The sequence below is a fragment of the Callithrix jacchus genome, chromosome 2 (genome assembly GCF_049354715.1).
Source record: "Callithrix jacchus isolate 240 chromosome 2, calJac240_pri, whole genome shotgun sequence".
NCBI lineage: Eukaryota > Metazoa > Chordata > Mammalia > Primates > Cebidae > Callithrix > Callithrix jacchus.
Window position 1 is genome coordinate 111,811,414 of NC_133503.1, and position 19,859 is coordinate 111,831,272.

The 19,859-nt window shown below is 37.5% G+C and overlaps 1 protein-coding gene across 4 annotated transcripts in view; it reads left to right on the forward strand.

The window, feature by feature from the left end:
- CHD1 (chromodomain helicase DNA binding protein 1) overlaps positions 1-19,859 on the forward strand; it is a 75,078-nt gene continuing 55,219 nt past the window's right edge. For all 4 annotated transcript variants that reach the window (XM_008991755.5, XM_002744746.7, XM_078365869.1 and 1 more), the window contains exons 1-2: positions 1-393; positions 2,387-2,587. In XM_008991755.5, the coding sequence (XP_008990003.3) occupies positions 2,535-2,587 (53 nt within the window). In that variant the 5' untranslated portion in view covers positions 1-393; positions 2,387-2,534. The remainder of the gene's footprint in view (positions 394-2,386; positions 2,588-19,859) is intronic.

Here is a 19,859-nt window from a genome sequence, read left to right on the forward strand (position 1 = left end):
GGTGGCGGCGGCGGCTACGACGAAGACGGTTGCGCTCGCTCGCTCTCTCGGCGTCATGGCGGCTGCCGGGGGCAGATAAGCGGCGGGAGCGGGAGCGCGCGCGCGACGACGGTGGCGGCGGCGGCGACGACTCGTTACTTCTAGTTCTTGCTGCGCTCGCCCTTGGTGCTTCAATAATGAATTGATTGTTGGATCCACTTCGCAGGGGATTGCGCGTTGGTGCCGCGGGCAGGGGCTTCCCCTTCCCCTCCGCGTCTTCCCCCTTCCCCCTCCCTCGCACGGACTCTTGCTTACCCCAAGACGCCCGGAGCCCTAGGACTCGGCGGCGGAGATCCTGGGCGCGGGGGAGGCCGTCGACCCGAGTCGGCTCCCTCCGCCCAGCCAAGCCTGCCGGTAAGAAAGGGGGCGGCGGGGAGGACAGGAGGTGGCCGGGTGGAGGGCGGGCGCGGCGCGGTGCCCGGGCGGCGGCCCAGCGTCCGGGCGAAGGCCGGACGGCTCTGTGAGGGCCGGTGGCGGTGTACGGGCCCGGCGCGCAGGGGGCGTGTGAGCGGCGAGCACAGGCCAGCGGCCGCAGAGCGCATCCTCGCGCTGGCCTGGCGGCCCTGCCAGGGCCTCTTGAGCTTGGTGCCGACCGGGCAGCGAGAGGAGACCCTCGAATGGCGAGCACTTATCCCGTGCGTCGGTCCTGCGGCGACCCGGGCTCCCAGCACGTGGGGAGCGGCGGGGAGGGGGAGGGGAGGGGGCGGCGGCTCCAGCGAGCCTGGGAGGGCGCGGGGCGGGTCTGCGGGAAGTTTGAGGCGGGAAGAGGGACTCCCGGACCGGGAAGGAGGCCCTGGGAGAGGGGGGCAGGTCCGCGAGGGAGGCTGATTGGAGCGATTTGGATGGATGAGCGAGGAGGATGGTTTCCAAACCTCTTTAGAGTACCGCTTTAAAAACTTATCAGGAGCAGAGCAACTGCTAAAAGACAGGATTGAAGAGGTTTAATAACTTAGGGTAGTCATTGTTGAGATGCTTGAGAGGACGAGGAGCTGTTGTGCACTTGGAGCTTCAGAACTAGGGTTGTGAAAAGGGTCTCAGACAGGACTTACTCGGATAAGGGAGATGGAGGGGGGAAGGAAGTTAAAATGTTCAGAGAAAGCCATTTTGAGGGACGAAAAGACGGTGAAAAGGAACAAAAAAGGGAGTGAACTTTTTAAACGAAGAAACGGGAAAGGCAGTTTGTTAGCGTACTTAGATTTTTAAGACTTAATTGTTCAGTAAGGTTCTTTGACTAGGGTTGAGATTAATATTTAACATTAGGAATAAATGTGTTGAGTAGAATGATTACTTTTTAGATAACCTATTCTTGCAGAGTCTACTGGACTGTAGTCTAGAGAATTAGCATCCTGATCTAGATGCAGACTTTGCTATGATTGAGTTGGTAACAGTCTGTTTCCCTCCTCCTTTTGTGGAATGGAAATAATCGTAGGAGTGAATTCTCTTTGCTGAGGTCGGAGGACAGCTCTGCTCTCAGATGGCAGTCTCGGTACTTTCTGGCTGGGGAAGGATCTGACGTCTCCTTCCCCCGCTTCTTCCTCTCCCTCCCCTGCCAGAGATCTCCTTTGTTTATTCGTGGATGGCTTGTAGGTGATTCTCCAGTGTTGTACTAAAGTCTTGAAAGGTGGAAATGATGTGCCTTGGATAATTATTCTTGCCCCAAATCTTTTACTGAAGAAATCAGATATACTGTATATTCTATTACTTTTTTTTTCCCGCAGAATAAAAAGCAAGTGAAAAACTGGATAAGTATTTTTAAAATTTTATCCCTCTCTCCGTTTACCTGTGAAAGAACATATTTATTTGGACTTACGCATTTTTGTTGAGATGATGTGATACCTTTTACTTGCCTGTTCCTCCCATGGGAGCATTTTCAAAACTTTCTCAGTCAGGTATATGAAGTTCTTGGTGATAGGAATGAGGGTTTTATCAAAAGTAATCTTTTCCCTCCTTTCATTTATTTGACCAAGTTATCTAATAAGACTCAGTTATCTACTCTTGGGATGTATGTATGGGTTACCACCTTGCTTTAGTAGTCTATATATATATATATATATATACACATTGTTAGACAGTGGCAATTAGTCTCTAAAAGTCTTATCACTCCACAAATATTTTAATTTCTTCTGTCCGAAGTGTATTAGCAGTAGCATACTAAATTCTAGTTAGTAGTCAGGTCTAGAGTGTAATTACTAGATAGCTAGATATTTTAAGTATTTAATAAAAGGCCCCCACTTTTTCCGTACCACTTCTAATCTAATTGGCCTGTGTAGATTTGTACGTTTTAAACAGGTATATTTACCTTTTTTCTGCAGGAAGTTTTCTTAATTTGTTAATGTATTTTCTTTAGGTGAATCAAAGGAGAGTCCCAGGAAACCTGTGAATGTTGAAGAAAATTCATCTGTGAATTTTTATATTCAAGGAGGAGTTAATATTTATATTCATCTTTTAAACTGGGAAGATTTGTATTTTACTTTAAAACTTCTTGATAATTTACAATGAATGGACAGAGTGATGAAGAAAGTGTTAGAAACAGTAGTGGAGAATCAAGGTAAGCACTTTATTCTCAGTTGTTTTCTCTGAAGAGAATTGAAAACTTGATTTTTTAATTTTTATTATTATTGTTTAGTTTTCCTCATTGGTAGCAGAGTTTTCAGGTTTTCCTCTTAGCTATTCAATACTAAAAGAATTCTAATATACAAGGCTTTTTTCGTAATACAAATTTAATTTTTTTAATTCAGATACACAGTAGGTCTTAAATCTATTTGGAAGTTTATATTTTAGCTAATAATTTAAGCTGAAGCATGTAAAAGCGAGATTTAAATTATTTTGAGTGTTAGTGAAATTTCTAAATGAAGGCAGTAAGAATTTTTTCGCTCATCTTTTTCCTGCATTTTGTCTTCTATACCTGTACTGTCAAGTGTGGTAACCACTAGCCACATGTGGCTAGTTAAACTTCGTTTACAAAATATTCAAAATTCACTTAGTCATACTAGATACATTTCAGGTGCTGAATACTCACATATGGCTAGTGGCTTCCATATTGGACAGCCCACAGAAAATATTCTATCACTGCAGAAAGTTTTAGGTAGTGCTGAGCCAGACATTTGTTGAAATAGTACTGCGGCCCTGTTTTATTTTCACATTGGAGTTTTAATTATCTGGGAAGGAGTTAAGAGTTCTTGCTTGGGTCAGGTGTTTGTAAAGAAGATTCTTTAAATTCTGTAGCTCCCACATTTTGAGTTATCTGTACATTAATTTACAATCCATGTAGTTACATGCACTTATCGCATATAGAAATTAGGAATGTGGGCATTGGAGTCAGACTGTCTGTTTACTTATCCCAGTTCTACCTCTTATTAGTTGTGTGAATTAGGGCAAATTACTTAATCTCTGATGTTCTGATTTTTGCCCCATGCAGAAGGGATTACACTATTGTTTATCTTATTTAAAATTCATGGCTGAGCTTGGTGGATCATGTTTGTAATCTCAGCACTTTGAGAGGCTGAGGCAGGAGTATCACTTGACCTCAGGAGTTGGAGAGCAACTTAGACCACATAATGAGACCTTGTCTCTAATTTATAAAAAATAAAATTAAAAAAAAAAAATTGAGGATTGAGATGCTTCATGTAAAGTGCTTAAAATATTTTCTGATATAATGAGGAGTGAATATATTTGCTTATAATCAGCATGTTTTGTGTAACAGGATACTATATGGCAAAAAAACTAATTACAGTGATGGAAAAATGGCGGTGGACAAGAAACAGGAAAGTTTGGCAATTAGGAAGGTTAAGAAAAGATGTCTGATAGAAAACTAAGTGGTAGTACTTATATTTAATCTGAAATTTGGAATTTTCTTTTTCTTTTACTTTTTTGAGACAAGAGTCTCTCTCTGTCGCTCAGGCTGGAGTGCAGCGGCTCAGTCTTGGCTCACTGCAACCTCCATCTCCCTGGTTTAATCAATTCCCCTGCCTCAGCCTCCCGAGTAGCTGGGATTACAGGTACATATCACCACGCCCAGCTAATTTTTTTGTGTTAAGACAGTCTTGCTCTGTCACCCAGGCTGGAGTGCAGTGATGTGATCTCGGCTCACTGCAACCTCCACCTCCCAGGTTCAAGTGATTCTCCTACCTCAGCCTCTGGAGTAGCTGGGTTTACAGTCGCTGGCCACTACCCACAGCTAATTTTTGTATTTTTTTGTAGAGATGGGGTTTCGCCGTGTTGGCCAGGCTGGTCTCAAACTCAAGTGATCCACCTGCCTCGGCCTCCCAAAGTTTTGGGATTACAGATGTGAGCCTCTGCGCCAGCCTGACACTTGGAGTTTTCTGACCTTGCTAGGTATACGTTAGTTTATCAGCTTTCCTAGGTACTGTTTAGGTAAACAAGACCATCATAGAGAATAAAATAAGGAACAGTTATGGAAGGAAGCATAATTTAACAAGTGTTGGTCTAGGAGCTATAAAACCTGAGTTGATGCTATCTCTGCATTAATTAGATCTCATGTGATTGCCTCAACTCTAAGGATTGAACTGATATTGAAGTTTCATCTTAATTATGAAGTGGATCCTAAACTTTAAACAGTTAAGTTTTGCTAGAATCACCAGAGTCGAGGTTTAATTAAAAGACTTTTGAATCTCAGGTTTGGTATACTGACTACTGACTATAGTTAAGTAAATGGAAGAGTCATATTGCCCACCCACAATTTTCTTTTTCTTTTTCTTTTTTTTTTTTTTTTTTTTTTTTTTGACAGGGCCTCACTCTGTCTCCTAGGCTGGGGTTTAGTTGTGCAGTCTCGGCTCACTGCAGCCTCTGCCTCCGCCTCCTGGGCTCAAATGATTCTCCCGCCTCAGCCTCTGACAGGTGTGGACGTCACCGTGCTCAGCTAATTTTAAAATTTTTTGTAGAGATGAGGTCTTACTATAATTGCCTTTGCCAGTCTGAAACTCATGGGTTCAAGCAGTCCTCCCAACTTAGCCTCCCAATGTGCTTGGATTAGAGGTGTGAGCCACCATACCCGGCCTCACATTTTCTTATTCGTAGTTGCAATGAAATGGTAAGTAGGTAGAGATATCTAAAGGAATCACAGGAACCAAACTACTCGTAAAATAGGACATAAGAGTCTTGAGAGTAAATCCTCTTGTTGGATGTGGAGATATATCATGTGCTAGTATATGCCTGTTTCAATATTTTATATGTTTTTCTGCCATATCTAAAGTGAGGAGGAGTAATAAGTCCAATTTGATACTACAGGTAGAAAAACTTGTGAAATCAAATTTAAGGATTCTTATAATGAGTACACAAATAATTGCAAAGCATATTTCTTTAATTATGCTGAGTTGTTAATTCTGCCATACAGGTTTTGTTTGCTTCTGAAAAGTGCGATTATCAAGTTACCTAGTTTTTACAACTGTTTTGGATTTTATCAGGCGAGAGACCTTCTGTTTTGCCCTCATTTTCTTTCTTACTAGTGCTCTGCTCTGCTCTGCTATCATTAACACTCAGTTCCCACCCCCTTCCTGAGAAGCTTTTATTATAAGGCAAAGAAGGGAGATTGTGCCTAGTTAAAAGGCTGAGAAGGTGAGCTTTAGAGGTAGAGGGATTTTCTTGAAAATAAACCAAAGTTTCCATAACTGTGAATATTAATATAGAGTAACTTTTTTCTCTTTTTTTTGAGCCAGAGTCTTGTACTGTCGCCCAGGCTGGAGTATAGTGGCATGACCTTGGCTCACTGCGACCTCCGCCTCCCGGGTTCAAGCAGTCCTCCTGCCTCAGACTCCCAACAGGCGTGTGCCACTGCATCTGGCTAATTTTTATATTTTTAGCAGAGATGGGGTTTCATAATGTTGGCCAGGCTGGTCTTGAACTCCTGACCCCAGGTGATCTGCCTGCCTCAGACTCCCAAAGCACTGGGGATTACAGGCATGAGCCACTACACCTGGCCCCTAATATAATTAGATGAGAAATACTCTATGTTTTTAAAGTTGATATTCATTGTAAGTAGTTTTTTTAAAAGTAAATTTTGGCTTTTTATTGGCTAGAATTCTAAAATGTATTTTTGTTTCAGAATTTCCTTTTTGAAAATGTATTAAATGGAATAGAATTCAGATATCATTTGGCATTTGAGGTTGGTACAGTTAGCTTTTTTTTAAAAAAAATTATTTTAAGTGTTCTTTCTGTTTAAAGAGCTCTCTATAACTGTTAACTGCAGGGAAGAAGAATGCACAGGAAAATATGTCTCTTTGGCAGTGTTAGACAGTCTTGAAATTTATTTACTAAGAAATGTGGGCCAGGATGCACCTGTATAACAGTTAAAGCTCAACACAAAGTTTTATCTAACTGAAGTTAGGCTTTTTAAACATAATGCTGGAAGATTTCAAAGCATCAATTTGCAGGTGTGTGGATTTGTGGTGATATTTGCAACCAAATTTTTCAAATCCTGGTAGACTTTTTTTTAGTGTTAAAGTTACCTTGAATGATGATTTTCTTCAGGAATGTATATATGATTGAAGATCAGAATGATATATGACTTTCAAAGACACTACTTTTCTGTATATAGTTATAAGATAATGTGTGGGCAAACATTAATGTGAGGTTTCCCCTTTTGCTCTGCTTAAGTAAGTTGCTTATTTAAGATATTAATGACTGATTGGGTTATAGACGGTGCAGTTCAGTATTTTAAAATGAGAATTTGTTTATGATAAATGGAGAAAATGTTTAAACTTTTTTTAAAAAAATGGGAAATATTTAAAACTACAGAAATAGAAAAGCTGCTCCAGTTGTGATCTGTGGACCAGCAGTGTGGCATCACCTGGGAGCTTAGGATAACTGTAGGGCCTTCTGCCTCATCTGAAACCTATTGAATGAGAATCATCATTTTAACAAGATTCCCATGTGATTCTTATGTTTTAAGTTCATATACATTTATATGAAGCTATTATCTGGGATCATAGTATCTTGCCACTTTTTTTGGTTATTGATGTTGTTACATATGATTTTAATTTTCTGGAAACCTCCAGTGAACTGTGTCTTGAGCCACAATAGCAAGAAGCTAGGTAAGTTTCATTTTTCTGGAAACAGTAACAGTGGAAACCAGTGATTATTGAGCTCTTATTCTGCCTTAACCTGGCATGAGGCACATAGGGCATTGTGCATTACTTGAATTATCACAGTTCATCCTCACAAAACTCCATTGATGTATACAGTGTTATGATTCCCACTTTCCAGATGGGGAAATAAGATTTATAGCCATTTTTTAAAATCATTCTTTTTTAAAAACCATTACCTAAACTCTATGCTTTACCTGGATTTCATTGATTTTTTTTTCCCTTTAACTCCCTCTTTTCTGTTGTAGCATTAAATCCAGAGTACCACATTGCATTTAGTTGTCAAATCTCCCCAGTCTCCTTTCATCTGTGAGAGTTTCTAAGTCTTTCCTTAGTTTTTATGATCTAAACAGTGTTGAGAAATACTGGCCACATGTCCTGTAGAATATCTTGAAATCTTGGTTTGTCTGTTATTGTTTTGTTTTGTTTTGTTTTGTTTTGTTTTGTTTTGTTTTGTGATGGAGTCTTGCTCTGTTGCCCAGGCTGGAGTTCAGTGGCGTGATCTTGGCTCACTACAACCTCTGCCTCCTGGGTTCAAGCGATTCCCCTGCCATAGCCTCCTGAGTAGCTGGGACTACAGGTGTATACCACCATGCCTGGTTAATTTTTGTATTTTTATTAAAGACTGGTTTTCGCCATGTTGGCCAGGCTGACCTAAGGTGATCTGACCTAAGGTGATCCTCCCGCCTCAGCCTCCCAGAGTGCTGGGATTACAGGCATGAGCCACCATGGCTGGCCTTGACTATTGTTCTTAAGATAAACTACGATTAGGTTTTTAGAAAGAATACCACAAAGATTAAATGTGCTGGTCATGTCATATGGGAAACATTATATCCACATGACATTACTTGTGGTGTTAACCTCTGTTACTTGGTCAAGGTAGTATTTGCAAGTTTCCCTTGAAAGGAAATTTATACATCATTTATATATGTATGGATTTATGTATATGCTTTGATCCACTAAAGTGGATTACAACCCAAAGCATAAAGAACATGTTTGTATCCCACTTTAGTGGATTACAACTCAAAGATAAAGAACATGTTTGTAAATAATATTCATGTATTTATGTATAATACATACTTTGAGGTGTGATCCAGTAAGTTGACTTGTTACTTGAATTGATGTAGTCTTGGCTTTTGGAAGCTTTGTTTTACACACTCCCTTACTTTTACCCTAGAGTCAGCCACTCTCCAAGAAGCCTTGGTTCCTTGTTCCTTTTTTTTTTTTTGGAGAATGGTATTAGAAACTAAGATTTGGTTACTGGGTATTCTTGTTGGTATTCAAGTGTCACTGCTTTTATTCCCTCTCAGTGAACAAAGTGGACAGAGCTAGGTAATATATGTAGATATGCTATGTGTACTTACATATCTGTAGTCATTTCTGTATCTTTGCATCTGTATACATATTATACATAAACATGAGTTCATACTGATGGCTTCAATTCTAATCCTGTACCACAAGGTTCATTCTAACCTTCCTTTATTATTCCTTTGTAACTGCATCTCCAACAATGAGAAACCTGGCTCTCACTATCCACCACTTATGTGCTTGTATATTCACTCCTAATATACATGTAAAGCAGTCAGAATTTCTAGGATGTACATTATCAGGAGAAACTAATTTCCTAACTAAAATACAGTGTTTATGTGCAGTGCACTTTAGTATTTAGCCTTTAAGTTTCTAGTCAAAACACTGTTTTCTGATGTTGGTCAAGTTCATTTTTCCCTCACCCCTTTGAGTGTGATTATGTGATAAATTTATGATAAAATTAATTTGTCACAATCTGCATTCCATCCTGTGATGATCATCACACTGGTTGATTTTTAAAACTTGCGTATATTAATATTTATTCCATGATGCACAGTTCTGTGGGTTTTGGCAAGTGCATAGATAGAATCATTTATCGTCTACTCCAGTACTGTACAGAACAATTCTTCATCTTAAGAGGTCCCTCTGCATCCCAGATCTACTGAACCAGAATTTCCATTTTAACAAGATTCCGAGGAGAATTGTATTCACGTTAAATTCATATGTATGTATACGAAGCTGTTCACCTATAGTCATTCAGCATCTTGTCATTTTTTAAAGTTATAAATAAACTTGAAGAAAGATTATAATAATCTAGGAGTGATAATGGAATAGCCAGTCTAAATATACAGTTGAGTATATTGAAATTTGTGGGGCCAAATGGGCATGTAAGTGAAGTTAAAAAAAAAATAGAGGGTAAATTACTAGTGTCATGTAATGAGCTATTTGGAAAGTTTTCATATCGTGCTTTAACATTTGTAATTTTAATGATGAGAAATGATGTAGTTTGAAAAGAAAGGAAGAACAAATGGTATATATTCAGAAGGGTGATGGAAAGGAAGATATTTATGGAAGTCATAGTTCCCCAATAAAGAAGTACAAGTCTCCTAATAAGGAGAATGTGTTAGACATCTAGCTTTGCAGTTCTTTACCCAAGATTTATTCATTGGTACAAGTTTTTGTGTGACTTAGTTCCAGGTGAAGGAAGGAGAAAAAAGGAAGCATAGCAGAATAAGTAGTACCCATGGGGAATGCATTACCCATGTGAATGGTTTGAAACCACTAGTTTTAGGGAGAGATTCCAGGAATCTTGTGCTAGAATCAACTTGTATATGTGACTGAGAAAATGGATGTTATGATTTGAAAATACATGATCTATCACTATGAGGGGACTATTGAGTCAAAAGTCAAATTTAAATGTTAAATTGCACTCAAGTTTCTTTGGTGTAGATAGATTGAGATCTAAGTTATTGAGATTAAAATATGTAGAGACAAAGCTGGAGATGTGCAAAGTTCTATTCCAACAGTACTGACTTCTGGAATTGAGTATCCACAATATCTCTCACAACTGAGGCATAAGGCACAAGAATAGTGGGATACTGTATCATTTCTTAATGAAATTGACTCCCAATAGCTATTTCTCAGTTCTACTGTTGTTGCTCTCAGAAATGCAAGTGTTTGTTTTCATAATGATTGAGCAATTACTATGTGGTAGATGCCATAGGATTCTAAAATTTGAGTTCCTTTAAAGCTTATGATCAAGAAGGAGATAAAAGTCTCTAAAAATACATGTATGTGTCAGGTGGATGCCGTAAATGCAGAGAGATATCAAAATCTTTGCTAGTTCAAATGTAGGAGTGAAATTTGATCATAAGGACAAGTGTCAAGCCCTATATTAAAATGAAGACTTTTTTTTTGTTTGTTTGTTTTTGGAGGGAGCATTTAAAACCATGATAATCTTACATTTCATATATGTTAAAAATGTCCTGGTGTTGGGATTCAGTGGTAAGGCATTTTGATAGACTTAGGCAAAAAGCTGAGTAATTTAATTTTTATACTGAAAAAAGTATGTTAGTAGAAGATAATGAGTCCTAGGATCAAGGGTTTTTATGTCAAGGGATAGGGCCATTGGAAAAGAGTTAAGTAACAGTCTAAATTCCCATAAGCCTAAAACAAGGAGTCTTCTTGCTTTTGTGCTTGAGAATGATTATTGTTACTTCTGTAATCCTGTTGTTATAGTTCTAAATGACTCAGTCCTCAGTTACATTAGTAAAAGGTAGGGCTTTTATATGAAAGGAAACTTTGTAAGAAAAGAATTAGAATTGTAAATGGAGTACCAAAATTCTAAATAATCTTTTATCTATTCCAGTTTTAGAATGTATTTTGTACTGAAAGATTGTCCAGTAACCTAGTGTCTGATACATAATACATTATTTATTTCACTTTTTAAACCAAATGACTCACAGTAAAAGTCTTTTTTTTAGGTGCAGTAGGCACCCCATAGGTATATGCAGACAGGTGAAATACTAAATAACAAATAATTAAATAATTATGTTTAAAATTATATATTGCTGGTAACTTCATTTTTTTTGTAATAGTATTCACTAAAGTAATTTAAAAGCATATAAAGAGTTAAGACTTTGGTTTTTTTCTTATCTTTTTTTGAGACTGAATTTTGCTCTGTCACCCAGGCTGGAGTGCAGTGGTGCGATCTTGGCTCACTACAGCCTCTGCCTCCCAGGTTCAAGCTATTCTCCTGCCACAGCCTTCTGAGTAGCTGGGATTACAGGTGCGCACCACCACCCCAGGCTAATTTTTGTATTAAAGCCTTTTTTTAAAAGCAAACTAAATATCAATAATCTCTTTAAAATTGAACATTTGTTTATTTATTTATTTTATTTATTTTTTGTTTATTTATTTTAGTTTTGCTCTTGTTTTGCCCAGTCTGGAGGGCAGTGGTGCAATAACAGCTCACTGCATCCTCCACCTTACGGGGTCAAGTGAGTCACCTGCCTCAGCCTCCCATATAAGTTTTATATGTATCTTATGAAACTATTATTCAGTGACTTTTAAATATATGTATACATAGCCCTTATTTCTTATCTGGTCATTTTCTGCTTACTAGAAAATACTTACTTTTGAGTTTACCCTAGCTTCAACATAACTAAATAATCATCTTTGAAATTACTCATGCTAAAAGTTACTCTTCCTAGTGTCTTTCCACTTTTAGCAGTTTTTAATTTCTTCAGTTAGAAACTTTAAGGCGATAGCATCATATTGTACTTTAAGAAGAGTTAATAATACAGTTTTGTCTTGGATTGGTGGATTAGAATGCTGAAAGGAACTGTTGTTTTTGCTGGTGAGTGCCTAACAAAGCAGTGGAACTACCTGGTTTTCAGAGTTGTAAAGATGAGAAGATGTTTTCCAAAACCTTTTGTAGCTTTTATTCGTACTGTTTCTTCAAACTTTTTATTTGTGTTTGTGTGTGTGTATACTGCATCATGATGTAAAATGTATTATATAGGTCCAAAAAGTCTGAAAGCCATTGCTTGACCGGCCACTAATTCTTAAAACTTAGCATTTAGTCATTGCCTGCTACTTTCCAGGTTCTTTCTGCGGTCATGCTGAAGTGGAAAGTGATTTATACAATAACTAAAATAAAGGCCCTGACTTAATGATTTTCAAGACCTAGTTAAGAGAGAGAGAAATAATTGTAATATTGTGAAGGAATTATTAATAACATGAGCAAAATATTGTGGGAACATGAGCTAGAGCAGTGATCTGTACCTGGAGAAACCAGGGAATGACTACCTAAAGGACATAGTTTTGAATAGTCTTATTTTTGAATAGTCTTGAAGAATGAAAAGTTTTATCGATTGTTTTGGAGCGAAAGTATTCTTCAGACAGAGAGAAAAGTATGGAGAAAGGTACAGGTGCTGAGTTCTAAAATCACTCCCCACAAGATCATGCCTGTGATTGCATTTCTCCCATTTCCAGTTCCTCAGTCAAGAAATGGACCAGTTTTATTTTTCTTACTTTATTTTTTTGAGATTGAGTCTTGCTCTGTTGCCAGGCTGGAGTGAGTGTAGTGGCGCAGTCTTGGCTCACTGCAACCTCTACCTTCTGGGTTCAAGCTATTCTCCTGCCTCAGCCTTCCTAGTAGCTGGGATTATAGGCATGCACCTCCACATCTAGCTCCTTTTCTTTTGTATTTTTAGTATAGATGGGGTTTCACCATGTTGGCCAGAATGGTCTCGATCTCCTGACCTCATGATCTGCCCTCCTTGACCTCCCAAAGTGCTAGGATTGCAGGCGTGAGCCACCGTGCCCGGTCTGTTTTATCTTTTTGCTTTCACTTAAAGTATTTCTTTTTTTCTATGGCATTTTGTTCTAATAGAAACTCTAGCTCAATACTCAGTTGAGTAGATGAGCAGGTGAGTTAAAATTGTGTATGTATAAAACCTGTTCTTTCCAAAATGTTTATTTCACAAATGTTAGTATAGTGTGTTAGCTAGAGAAACAGGATACTATATTAGAGACCTCAAAACACAAGGGCTTAAATATAACTACTTATATCACTCTCAGGTGAGTGAGTTCTGTCCTTTGAGATTATCCAGGTCCTCTGGCTAGTGAGCACCCTTGCTCTTCTAATGTATGGCTTCTAATAATCTAGTGGTTGCCCTTTTCAGCTACCAGGGAGGAGATGCAAAGTGGGAGAATTTAAGGCAAGCCACTTCATTTTTAAGGCTATGATGTAGAAATCACACATCACCATCACTTCTAGCTGTTGGCCAGAACCTACTCACATGACTACACTGAACTGTAGAAGATACTGAGAAAGCTAATCTTTAGCTGGGTGGTCGTGTGTCAACCAAAACTGGGAAGGATGGTTATTAATACTGGAGGACAAACAAAATAGATACTGGGTGAATGGGGAGGGGCACATTTTCTGCCACAAACATTAATAGATTTTTTTAAAATAAACTACTCTCCTAATAAATTAGTGGCTTTCGTTTTTCTGAACTTCCTTTCAGTTCTCCATATGTATTTGTAATTTGTATACTTGTTATTACAGTGTTGGCATTTATTTACACAGCCTTCTCTGAGGCTCTATTTATTTGTTTATAGTTTGAAAATAAAAGGATTAAATAAGAACCTACTGACACATAGTACCAACTAATAACATCATATTTTCTTTTTTATTAAATAATTTGTTTTGAAGATGTATAGATTTTATTCATAGACATTTTCTGATTTTATACTTATAAATATGACAGTCCAAAGAACATCTAAAGCAAATTTTGGTGTAATGATTCTCATTCTGAACTCAAGAAACATCAGTGGTTTTTATCTCTCATATCAATATTGAACTCCTGTGTGTTAGGCAATTACGTTTTAATCTCTTTTCATCTTCCCAGTAATCTTGAAATATTTTTATTAGTTCTATGCGGCAGAAACCTGAGGCTCATCTAACCAATGTACAGGTACAAATAACAATTAGAAGGAGAAGAAAAGGCTAGAGAACTAGAGGAAAATAATTCATGTTTGAACTTCAGAACATCAAGTTAGTCCCAAATTTCCCCTGTAAGTGTGTGTCCACAAATTCTTTCAAGAATTCCCTAAAAGAAGACTGCCTACCTCTTTTTTAAGAGTTGGGGTCTGGCTCTTGTCCAGACTGGAGTACAGTGGCACAGTCATAGCTCATTATAGCCCCAAACCCCTGGGTTCAAGCAATCCTCCTACCTCAGCCTCCTGAGTAGTTAGGCCTGCAGGCATGTGCCACCTCCCCTGGCTAAGTTTGTATTGTTTTTGTGGAGACAGGATCTCATCATGTTGTTCAGGATTATCTCAAACTCCTGGCCTCAAGTGATCTTCCTGACTCAGCTACCCAAAGTGTTGAGATTACAGGTGTGAGCCACCATGCCTAGCAAGAAGCTCTTTTGAATGACATTGACACTTAAGCAGTAGCTATAGGTGGAAGGGAACAAGAGACATAGGATGAGAATTTAGTGCAGTATGCTCTATTCTTTAGTAAATACAATTCTTTGATTTGTGTATTTATAGCTCTCTTTGTCAAGCACACAATTTCTCATTATAATTCTGTGGTAAATTAGTTTACCTTCTATCAGGGATTTCCCAACACCCATTCCTGAAATCTAATTCATCTAAACACTGTTAACAGGTTAAAAAAATAAAGAAAAAGTAGGGAAATTATATATACAAAAAAGAAAATATGTGCTAAGGACAAAAGTAAATAAATGTGTATGTTATTTAATATAATTGAAAATAAATGACAGATCTAAGGCTTTGGTATAGGCAGTCTAATTTACATACAGTGTTTAAATACTCATAAACAGTGTCTTCTCTAGTTCTACTAGCAGTTTCTGAGGTGGCTGTTGTATACATTTGACTTTGCCTTCTTTATTTTATTTTAATTTTTTGAGAGAGTCTCGCTTTGTTGCCCAGGCTGGAGTGCAGTGGTGCAATCTCGGCTCACTGCAACCTCCGCCTCTCAGGTTCAAGCCATTCTCCTGCCTCAGCCTCCCAAGTAGCTGAGATTACAGGTGTGCACCACCATACTTGACTAGTTTTTGTGTTTTTAGTAGTGATGGCGTCTCACCATGTTGGGCAGGCTGGTCTTGAACTCCTGGCCTCAGGTGATCCACCTGCTTCATTCTCCTACAAAGTGCTGGGTTATAGCCATGAGCTACTGTGTCCAGTCTTGACATTTGCCTTCTTTAATGTTCATTTTTGCCTTTTTAGATTTTTTAAGTTTTGTTCAGTTATTTTATTTCTATTGGCCTGGTTTTGCCAATTTATTGACACATTATATATTAGATAATTTTGTTTTTATTTTTCTTATTGAATGTTTACTTGTCTCTTATGTTCACTTGACTTCTGTGGCTTTTAAATTTTTGCATCGTTGTACATTTTTACTACCTGCAAAGAAGATTTCACAATCTTGGATGTTAATGAAGAAAACTTGTGATATAGTAGGTTGCAAAAATTACAACTTCTACACTTCAGTATATATTTTTTTGTTATTTTTTTCTTTAGACTATTCTCCATAACAGTCAGTATGTATTTTATAATTAAAAACAAGTATTCTTTTACTTAAGGCCTGTATTGTTATTAAATTCAGGAAAATTTACACTGGTACAATAGATGAATTTTCAGTCTGCATTCCAGTTTGAGCAATCATCTTTCAGTACAGAGATTACATATTGCGTGTGACTGTCATGTCTCTTTAATCTGGACAGTTCTCTTTGTCTTTTGTGATACTGGTATTTGAAAGACTATAAGCTAGTTATTTCATAGAATATATTTCTCATTTTGGGTTTTTCTGGTGTCCACATAGGATTAGATCCAACTTACGCGTTCCTTACTCTACATACCCAGCTGGAGAACTTGCAGCTTTCTCAGGTGTTTCACAGCTGGAGCTCACATTGTTTGTCTGCCCTTATTGGTGACGCTACTTTCAATCATTAGGACATGGTGTCCAGTTTCTCCACTGTGATTTCTAATACATCTGTTACAGCTAAGAAGCAATTTGTGAGAGTATACTTTGAATCTGTGTAAATATCCTACTCAGCAAACTCTTCCCCTAGATTTAACATCCATTGGTGATTTTTTGCCCCAACCAGCATTTTCTATGATGATTGCATAAGAACGGTTTTCTAAGAGTACTACCCTGTCTACATTTACCAGTTGACATTCAGAGCTCTATCAGAGCCCTCTGTTTCTGTCATCAGCACAGACTCAGGGGTTCCTGTTATGAGTAGTGATCCTTAATTGTCTTTATTTTTATGCTCAAATCATATTTGGTCAATGGAAGCCTCCTCAAGTTGGCTCCCATATCCTTTTGTTTTTCCTCTGTCCTTTTTGACATGTCTCCGTATTTTTTCTCTTTTCATTTTAGCCCAGGAAGATTGTTAGACTCATCTTGTACTTTTCCTATTGCAGCCTTAGAATCTGCCATTTCTCAAAGGAGCTGTAGTTTACTTAAGTGTGGAATAGTATTTAGAAGTCAAGATTTAGGTGCTAGGTGATTGTACATTTAAAATTTCAGAGAGGATGAGTTTATATTGGTTGATAAATAGCACATCGAAAGACACACTGTTGTAAATAAAAAAGGTATCTGCATAGGGCCATTTTTTTGCTATGACTATTTGTAGAATCAAAGAACCAAAAACAACATGTACATCCTTGAGGGACATGAAACTATGATGCATCTGCAAAATGAAATATATGCAGTTGCACAAAGAATGGTATGTTTACTACTGTGGAATGATCTCTAGGATATAATGCGTATATGATCCGCCACCATTTATTTAAGAGTGTAAAATATTTTAATGACGATTTATGAAAGGGAGAATGTGAACATTCATAATTTTCTTATATTAAAAAGGGAGCAAATAAAAATTTTTTAAATGGTTACTGTAGGGGAAGAGAGGACACAGTGTAGAGGAGTTGGGAATGGAAGCTGAACTTCTGACTATAATTTGTTCTGTAGCTCGGAAGTTGGATCCAAGTAAACAAAGCAACATAAAGTCAGTAAGAAAGCACAGTCTCTATTAAAAAAAGCAAATGATCCTAACTGCCAAATTGGTGGTCACACAGAGATGAATTATTTTACCTGCCTTTATAGCAGTCATTTGACTGTAGAAGTCAGTATTCCAGAAAACAAAAGGAATTGCCTAGTCATCTTAACTTTAATAATCATGTTGTTTACAATAATGGTATTATTTTGAAACTATTAAAAATGAAATAAAGCAAATAAGTAGTGCCGTTTGCAACCAACTCAACCCAAGTGATGACATGAATATAAAATCAAAGAAATAAAAAGCCTGCTGTTTTGAATTTGAATTGCATGAATTCTTAATGTATTTTCTCTAAAAATGCACACATCCTAGCTCATTCCATTGAAAAATCCTAAACAAGGCAGCCAGTCCAGTAGTAATAGGTTCATCTAGTACTCAGATTGCAATTTAGTTTCAAATTTATTGTAAATAGAAGAGCTTTTTGATAAAATGGCTGGGTTATAGCCTGAAGCAAGAAAGACACAAGATGAGCCTGGTATGTCCTGTCATATTAGAAAGACAGGTAGGTTATCAAAGACTACTTCAGGTCTTGTCAGAAGTACTTAGGAGCTAATAAAGGGATTCCTTTTGTCTAAAGATGGGAGAGTTTGGAAATCAACAAGGATGCTTGACAATGGACTGAAATTTATTAAATAAATACAAATCCATGAGTTCATAATGGGACTTAACAATTTTTTGGTCTACTTTGAAGGATGCTGGTGATTTCACTCATTTTGAAAACTGGTAAATAAGGAAAAGAAATGAAGGGCCTTTTCTTATACCTCAGAGTTAACAAATATGAGGGAAAGTTTCACTTTATTCAAGTGTTCCACCTAATAATGAAGAAAAGATGTATTGATTTACTGATGAATATCATGATTTTTTTTACTGCCTCTGATTAATGAATGAAGACCTCTAATCATCAATGGCTGCTAAAAATATTAGGTTATGAAGTGATGGGGAGCTTTATAATGGATGGATAAGGCTGGCAGTACCTGAATCCACAGATTTATACTAAAGCTCACAGAAAAGGAAACAGCAAAATGTTAAGTGCCTTCTGGTAGAAGTCCACAATACCACTTATAAACTGTTCTTGTCAAGAAGAACTGAAGTTGAATCTGATCAAGCCTCTAGATATAATAGCCAGTTTATAAAAAATACAAGAGACAGAACAATAAGTTAAACACAAGGGTGCGCTTAGCAAACTCGGGAAAGCAGAACAGTGGAAGAGACAATCATGAGACTAAAGGGATAGCCCGATGTGAAATTTAATGTTATTCAGTATACTTAATGTTTAATATAATAATATTAAATATCACAATGTGATCTTTTAAGATATATGGGAGTTGCACATGTCTACATATAGTTTTTTAGTTGAATCAAGATAGGCATGAGTTGATAATTGTGGAGTTGGGTGAGAGATTCAAGATAATTCATCGTATTGCTCTATACATTTGCAATTATATATAAAAATATACCTGGACCAGGCGCGGTAACTCATGCCTATAATCCCGGCACTTTGGGAGGCCGAGATGGGTAGATCACAAGGTCAGGAGATGGAGAGCATCCTGGTCAACATGATGAAACCCCGTCTCTACTAAAAAGACAAAAAATTAGCTGGGCATGGTGGCACGTGCCTGTAGTCCCAGCTACTCAGGAGGCTGAGGCAGGAGAATTGCCTGAATCCAGGAGTCGGAAGTTGCGGTGAGCCGAGATCGGGCCATTGCACTCCAGCCTGGGTAACAAGAGTGAAACACCGTCTCAAAAAAAAAAAAAAAAAAAAAATATATATATATATATATACACACACACACACACACACACACACAAACTTGAAAAGAAACTTTGAATTACTGTCTTTTAAATGTGATATTTCTCAATTTTCTCTAGGAAAACACTATAATTATATCACAGTATCTATTAAAATAGTGATTTTTCTTTTGGGAATTGAGTGAGGGATTCAATGGATTTATTTTTTTTCATGGGTCTGTTATCTGAATAACGAATTTAGTATTTTTAATAATTCACCTACCACTTTAATATTGTGCTAGTGAGATTTAATGTACTTTGAGGAAAACTCTTAAGTGTTGTACAGATATTTCAGTTGTATAAAAGACTAGTAATATTGGTTATTACCTAAAATATTAATTGGAGATCAGAGATTTCATAGCCAAATTTGTGAGTTTTACATAAAATATATAAAACTATATCCCTAATGTCTCTTTGATTTACTTAGTCATCCATCTACCCATGAAACATTGTGCTCTTCATTTAATACTTGATATAAGAGAAGTGATAAGTCAGTCCCAGCACCGCTCAAGGAACATATGGTCTTAGTTAGGTAGGATACATAAAAACAAAAACACTCATTGGTTATTACATTGTTTGCTTGTAACCAAGATAGAGGTGTATATTCAAGAAGTTTTGGGAGTGTTGAGGAAGGATACCTAATTTAATGTTTGGTTGGGATTGAGAGTTGGCAGAGATTTGTTGAAGGAGTAGCTATGAGGTGGGACACAAGTTAAAAATTACATAATAAAAGAGAAGGAATGGTACAAAGGCAGGAAAAGAAAGAGTAAGTGGCTTTCAGAGACTTACATGTAGCTTGTCATGTAAGCTTGAATTTAGGGCTGTAAGTGAGCAACTAGCTGAAAATAGATTGGAGATTCCTGAAAGATCTCAGACATGTTTGTTGAACTTTGTTATAGGACAGAAGACTTGAAAGGCCATGATCAGCTTTTTATTTTAGAAAGAGCATTTGCGGCAGAAGGCAGAAATAAAATTACTTTATTAGGGAGAGGCTTTTCATCTATTTTAGCTCAAAAGTTTTATG